General features: G+C 41.3%; 1 protein-coding gene across 1 annotated transcript; it reads right to left on the bottom strand.

The window, feature by feature from the left end:
• On the bottom strand, positions 1-6,840 carry ufsp2 (ufm1-specific peptidase 2). Its single transcript, XM_049571193.1, has 12 exons — positions 6,741-6,840; positions 6,457-6,547; positions 5,317-5,500; positions 5,152-5,218; positions 4,774-4,928; positions 4,440-4,632; positions 3,027-3,173; positions 2,733-2,897; positions 2,511-2,635; positions 2,335-2,411; positions 836-960; positions 1-729 (listed from the first exon to the last, which is right to left on the bottom strand). Exons 1-12 carry the CDS (start codon positions 6,741-6,743, stop codon positions 643-645), a joined length of 1,419 nt encoding a protein of 472 aa, XP_049427150.1. The 5' UTR covers positions 6,744-6,840; the 3' UTR covers positions 1-642.
• Between the last annotated feature and the right edge of the window lie 277 nt (positions 6,841-7,117).

The raw sequence follows: 7,117 nt of genomic DNA, 5'->3' as shown, positions 1-7,117 counted from the left end.
TTATAATTTCCCCAAACCCAAGGTGATGTCTTTATTTTTCTTGTTTCATCTGAACAACAGTCTAAAACCAGAAAACATTCAAATTACTATCATACATGACAAAGAAAAGTATGAAATCCTCATACTTTGTGAGGCTAGAATCAGATAATATTTGGCCTTTTTTGCTTAAAAAATATCCAAAGTTTCAGCTCTAGTCTGTAACTTTACAAAATTTGAAAAAGGAACAAAGTCATATTGAGGGGAAATATACTGTACAGTTTAATCATTTGTAAAATCAGCCAGTGAAAATAAAAATCTGTTGACCTTGATGCATTGTATTCCTGAATGAAAGCAGCCCATTTAGTATAAATATTTAACCAACCTTTGTCATATTAAATAATGGAGAGTACGTTAAGTACAGAACATGACATGACCAATTTCTCTTTTCAGTACCAACCTATATCCAACTGTATTTGTGCCTGTGTTGCTAAGACAATGGTTCATGAAGGAGTAAATTATAATAAAATTAACATAATTACAAAAATTACTCAAATTTGCAATGTCGGACACATTTCCATAAAACAGACAGGTTATTATGTCACTGCTAAGTTTCGCAGACACTTTACCAATGTCTCTGATGTCTGTCGGACAGGCTGTGAGAGCTCAGATGACCTTTGGCCTCTGAGGCAGACACAAATTATAATACGCAGTTTGATCCCAAAACTCTGGTTCTTTCCAGCCACACCAGCCCTGTGAAAGATAATACACAAACCATAACATTCAACACAATGCAGTATGTGAAAACACGTACTTTACAGAGAGAAATGCAGCCACTGCAGATGCTTTTAACAGTTACCTTGTCTGTGATAACCTGTAAGTCCTCTGCTCCTGTGTAATGTGGATCGAGGATGAGATAGCGGATCTGCCCGGTGGTCTCACTCCATGCCACACCGAGAATAGTGTGAGCTAAAACTCCCCCTCCTGCAACAGGAAACAGTGACATGAAAAGATTGCGTGCGTTCATCTTAGGAAAAACCTTTACTAAGATTTGACTTAGGCTGTGTTTGTGTTTCTGTAAAGCCTCCCTTTACTAAATCAGCCATATAGAATTTGCATTGAGGGGCCAAAGTGCTATAGTTTAGGTGTTATTATTGTTCATGTTAAAGATTCTGTACCACTTTATGCACAAATGATGTGTAAGCTCTTTAAAAAGGGACAGTTCACCCCAAAATCAAAAACAGATTTTCCTACTTTAACATGTTCTGCTTTGCCTAGGTGCAGACCTTGGAATGTGCATCTACTGCTACGTAGCTCACCTAGCACCACTGAGCTGCTAACTTTCCAGCTCAGCAAAGTAGGACGGCATTATTATTTACATCTCTTGCCGTCACAAGTATGAGCCTCTTGTCCATGAGTAGATGCACGCTTCCTTCTGCACGGTGATTCAGTGGCAAGTGTAGTTCGGTAGCAAGAAAATAGTGGGTGTGCTCATGGCTGTGACGATGCTTCAGAGAAAAAATGATACCAGCAACCCCCTGCTGGCTGCTCTTACTCAGTTGTGATAGCATAATGTATTGTACTCGGCAATTTAGGGCCAAATCGCAATATTAAATGACTGTTGTGTTTGTATCAGCCATATGACCAAAGTAGGCGTACACACTGCTTTTGCTGCTTGAATGGACCTTTTTCACAGCAGACATTTTGACTTGTGTCAGTAGAAAAAGCACAGGTGAAATTGATAACATTAAGGATGGCTGAGTTCCATTCAGTGTCCCAGTAAGCTAGTAACATTTAGCCAACATGGACAATACCAGGGTCTCCCCTAAGTGGAACGCAGCTGTCATTAGTGTCATTGAACACACCTGTGTTGCTCCTACTCTGACGTGTCAAAATGTCTGCCGTGAAAAAGGTCTATTGAGAGGGGCATCTGGCATAAGCGCCAGGTGGGACGCCTTTTAAGTGATGTGTAGACTCTGCTTACTTGGTGCACCACAGGTGTACCCCAGTATTGTATTGGTGCTGACCTAGTTTCTACATGAAACTCTTCACAACAAGGTCTGTGGATTTTCTTGAGAGAGATAACTGTTGAGTTTTTAAAATGTATTTTGTTCAGTGCTTTAAGCACCACAAGTCAAGTACCATCTTATTACATTATATCTGAGAGAAAGCAGACATCTCTACGGCTGATATCTACAACACTGAGCAGCTCACACCAAAATAATCTAGTTTGGTAAAAAACACCAGAGGCAAAAGGAAAAGTATGTATTTTTGATTTGGGGTTGAACTGTCTCTTTACATTTAATTAAAAGGCCTAAATGATTAGTTTAGGAACAGTTCTGAAATAGTTGAGCTTACCAATCATGATGGGAGTCCCCTCATTGAGGAAGTGGTTGGCCAGTTCTCTGCCTTTGGATGCCAACTCAGACCCTTGACTAAAGAGTCCAAACATTTATCATCAGTTGAATCCAAACAATACAAACATAGAAAACATCATCACCCAAGGTGCAATCCATAGATGTCACACAACACACCTCACAAACATGATCTTGGAAGTGACCCCAAGCAGCTGGTTCAGAACAGCCGACACCTCAATGGATCCGATCCACTGGCGTGATCCAACAAAGGAGGCCTGTTTGTCTCCAACATCCACTAAAGCCTGGAAGGTGAGAGCCCATTTATAGCAGCCATTTGGACATTTTTATTGTATTGTGATAGCAATGCAGTGTATTGTATTTACAGAACCATGACTGTACCTGTTGGATCTCCTTGTGAGGGGGCACTGCCCGCTCTACGTAGCCTTGCTGCTGGAACCAGGAGCAGATGGTCTGGAGGGAGCGATAAGCACAGCCCCAGCCATTGTCATCCATATGGTCCTGCATGTAGTGGTGATAGCTGTAGATCCCCTGGACCAAATACACCTTAAGAAGAGATAACACACACGAGAAAAGATAAATCAAGGTTACTCTTCCTTGCAGAGTGAGTTTCATTATCCATCTTCAAAAGAGGAGATAGAGTGTGACAGACTTTAATTTGCTGATTAGTCACACCTTTCCATTGTCCAGCGTGGGATGTGTGAGGACCAGATGAGGATTTCGGAGGTAGCCGTCTTTGTAGGGCTCACTGGGAAAGTGGTAAGCATTGGCTCTTCTAAAATAGGGCCAGTCATCGGGTAGCTCAAACTGTTGATGCAGTTCCTATATAGACAGAGATTTTGTGTACAATCAAATGTAAAAATAATTTTAAAAAAAACCAATTCTGAAACATACAATAAAATTTAATTAAATGACTAGACAAAAATTATAATTATAAATATTAGGTATAAATCATCATTATAAAATCATTATCAGTGGAAGTCTCAATATGTGTGTCGCCATTAAATCAGACCGAATATGCCAGCTTAAGAAGGTGTGTTTTCAGGTGGGATTTGAGAGTGGAAAGGGAGTCAATATTGCAAATATCGTGGGGGAGAGAGCTCCGGGGGCGAGGGGCAGAGCGGCTGAAGGCTCTACAACCCATGGTAGTCAAGCAGGCCGATGGTGATGTGAGTTGGATTGCAGAAGAAGATCTAAGAGTGCAAGACGGTTTGTAGATATGAAGGAGTTCAGACAGGTAGGAAGGGGCTGGATTATGACGGGCCTTAAAGGTGAGAAGCAGAATCTTGAAATCAATGGGAAGCCAGTGAAGTTGCTGGATGGGGGGCATGTGCAAAATGCATTTTAACCACCTAAAAAAAGTCCCACCCATAACATCTGTAACAGTTGAAGTGGACGCTATATTGAGAGTATTTTCACTGCTTTAACTTTCCGTCTGTTCCAACAGGGAAGCCATTAACGGCTGAAGTTCAACATTTACACTCTTGTCAAAGCCACCAGACTCCACTGACAAAAACAGTAACTTTGGTTGGCTGAATACAGAAGCTATTGATCTACCACTGCCTGGATCAGTTTGTTAGTTTGTGTTATTGTGAGACTTTGGTGAATCCAAACTAACCCCTTTAAATGCCAAAGTCACAATAACACACAAAAAATGATCTGATTGAGGCAGCAACAGAACGGGAGCGCCTGTGTTCAGCAATGTTAAATTACTTTTTTTCTCAATGGAGTCTGGCTTTGAAGAAAGTGATAATACAGCTTCAGTTCCCCGTTTGAAATCGCTGTCTGCAGCAAGGTAAAGCTGTGAAAATACTTGCTTCTGTGTCAGTACTCCTGCTTGCTTCTCAAAACTGGGGGCGTGCCATCTAATCCATGTAATACACTGACTATGGATAAGTACCTCATGCAAAGATGTCTATGCTTTTAACTTAGGCAGTGCTTCATGCAAGTACAATGGACCTGTTAGATAAATGTAGAATATGTCCTTTGAGCAATTAGAATTATGACAAAGTAACAGCTTCAACATCAGGAGAACATATTTTCTGTCTGTTTTGATTTTAAAGACTCTCTGTGGACTGTGGTTCGTACCTTGCGCTGTGTCTCTAGTTGGCTGTCAGGCACTCCTGTTGGGTAAACTACAGTCACCAGTCCTTTTGGCTCTGGAAGGAGGAAGTGGAGCGGCTCAGGTACCACCATTGTGGTCCCCTTCATGTATTGCAGGGTCACTTTCTCCATCTCATTCAGCTGATTAGTTAGCGCCTCCAGCAGGCGTTCGAAGGCACTGCAACACCAGAACAAAAATCTCTCACAGTGAGCAGAGCAAGTCATGGAAGTGGCTGGTGGTGAGTTCAGGTTTACTGACACTGATGCAGAGAGGTTTGGGTGTTTGGTCAGTGATATTTAATTTTTAGGTAAGACATACTCTTTGATCGTGTCATCGCTGGTGGTCCGAACGACACAGTCCATGGGAAGAGTTGTAGACAGGAAGTGGGATTTCTGGACTGTTCTGCTGAGGATCGGGGCTGGAAGAGGGCCCTTCCTTGTCGCCTCTGTCATCAGGCGAAGGTTAATGACACTCTGAAAGACAAGTGTGAATTTATGAGCATAAGCACACACAAACATGAGAACCAAAACAAGACATAGGTGAACTTCTGTGACAGTAACCTGAGTATCTTTAGGTTCTGGACAAAACAGAAGAGTGTTCTGCAGTGTTTCACAACTTGGTATTCCCCTATCTGTGCAGTTCATGTTGGAAAAACCTCAACGTTAACCCATCTCCAGAAACACAAGGTGTACATACCACTCCTGAACTTTTTTTGAGTTTCTTTTTTGCAGATCTCTTGCCAGTGCTCTCTTGGTCATCTGTCCTGAAATAAATACAATTCTCAATTACAATGCAGCCAAACAATCAAAAAAAGCCGAGGGTTCCCTACAAGACAGAAAAGATTTGAAAAAGTGAACTTACTGTATCCATTGCTGTAGATCTTCACACAGCGTGTCAGGAGTTATTTCTTCAGGTGTTGCATAAACACCTCTGTTTGGCCAAATGAAAACAGGACTGTCACAAACTGTCACAACACAGCATTCAGATTTCACCTGAGAGTGAAGCGCCTCAAATGTTTTCGAGATGACTTTGTGCATGAGCGGAGCTGAAAGAAGACAGAGAGACGACATTAGATGTTAAACAACTACTACACTGTTAACACAGTCCATTTTATACCCTGCTGGTATCATTCTTGCTGCCATGTGTATTGTTATACATCTTATCATTCAGTCAATCTTAAGACACAAAAGGAAACAGGTGCACATTCTTTAATGTAGCATGGCACTTTACTGACATTAATTTATCTTTACCTAATAAGTCCCACTAGAATCTTAACATCAGCATTTTGCCTTTCTCTTGTCTGCTGTCTTTTCTACCTGTTTCTTCCATACCTGCTTGTTTCTGTTGTGTGCATATAAGACAATCACCAGTTCTGTGGCTACCAGTGAGGACACCTAAGTCTTTGGTTTAGGGAAATTTACCATCTTGAGGAGGCATTTTCATAACACACACATATATTTCCCATTCAAGGGTTTTAAGCTTCATTCAGACATTTGTTTAAGACCAAAAACAATCAGAGTCAACCGTTTAAGTCCAAACATGTAAATCAAGATGATGGGATTTGACATTTTTAATGGGAACTTACATTCCTGGTATTGTGGGAAAGGCTTTGAGACAGCATTTACCTACTACATGTAGCAGGTAAATTACATTTGTATATTGTAGCAGTATTTATATAGTAAGTTTATACGGTCTAATATGGAAGACACTTGTTTCAAGACTTGTTTTGCATCCCTAAAATCCTGACTATGGTCCTGCAGGTGCGTTGTTAGGAAAGTTACATATCTGGGTTGTGAATGCTTTCCTCTGATGTAGCCTATCTCCTTTTTACTAATAGATAAAGGGCACAGCAGCAAGGAAAGTGAACCCTGTGACCAAAGTATGCACTTAAATCATGCTGGTACAATTACACTGTTGCTGGGATCCCCTTAACCCTCATGGGATCCAACTTTGAGAACCACTACGTTCAAATATACTGCAGTAAAATGTCCATGAACATACCATCTGTGCAGTCTAGCTGACATTTCAACTCCAGTCGGCCTCTGATACGAAGGATGGTCCCTGTGTCGGGGGACTGTGAGTCTGCAACAACCTAAGATAACACAAGAGAAGTAAATAAACCAGCTGATAGAGTTTATAGTGAAGATAATTGTTGTGTTTTCATAGCCTGACAACACGGAAGCGAGAGGCCGCAGCCAGTGTCCTGCTGGTTAAATGTAAAGGTGGCGCAGCTGAAAAGAAAGAGACATAAACGTTTGGCTGAGCTAACTTTTTGGTAAACTTACCATTGTGGAGCTCAGTCCAGTAAAACCACTCAGATACCTGCTGCTGTTTAGGCGCTGGAGGCTGACATGTCTGTTTTCAACGTGTCTCTGGCTGCTGCATTCTATTGGACCACACTGAGCCCGCCCACTTATGGTGCATTCAGGGTAACTCGTAATTAGAAGCTTTTCTGTATAACACAGTGGGTCCCAACCATAAACCTTTTTGCCTGGTGAAATGAAAGTTATTTTTACTTCTCAGCTGAATTTCAGATGGATTTTTAAAAGGCCCGGTGCGCTAAAAGCCTCCAATATTTCACAAAAAAAGAAGAAAAAACTACTAAATTATAAAACACAATTGTATGCAGTGGGCTGGAAACCACAGGACCGAAGTTACAGCC

The sequence above is a fragment of the Epinephelus fuscoguttatus genome, linkage group LG3 (assembly GCF_011397635.1).
Source record: "Epinephelus fuscoguttatus linkage group LG3, E.fuscoguttatus.final_Chr_v1".
Classification (NCBI taxonomy): domain Eukaryota; kingdom Metazoa; phylum Chordata; class Actinopteri; order Perciformes; family Serranidae; genus Epinephelus; species Epinephelus fuscoguttatus.
Note: the sequence above shows the minus strand (reverse complement) of the source record. Positions and strands in the feature narration are given on the sequence as shown.

What these genes read in the sequence shown, in the direction of transcription:
- ufsp2 (XM_049571193.1), bottom strand. An exon ending in TCAGCTAGACTGCACAGATG is followed by an intron (nt 5,501 to 6,456) that starts GTATGTTCATGG and finishes GTCTTCTTTCAG; the next exon opens with CTCCGCTCATGCACAAAGTC. An exon ending in GGGGACTCCCATCATGATTG is followed by an intron (nt 961 to 2,334) that starts GTAAGCTCAACT and finishes TTCCTGTTGCAG; the next exon opens with GAGGGGGAGTTTTAGCTCAC.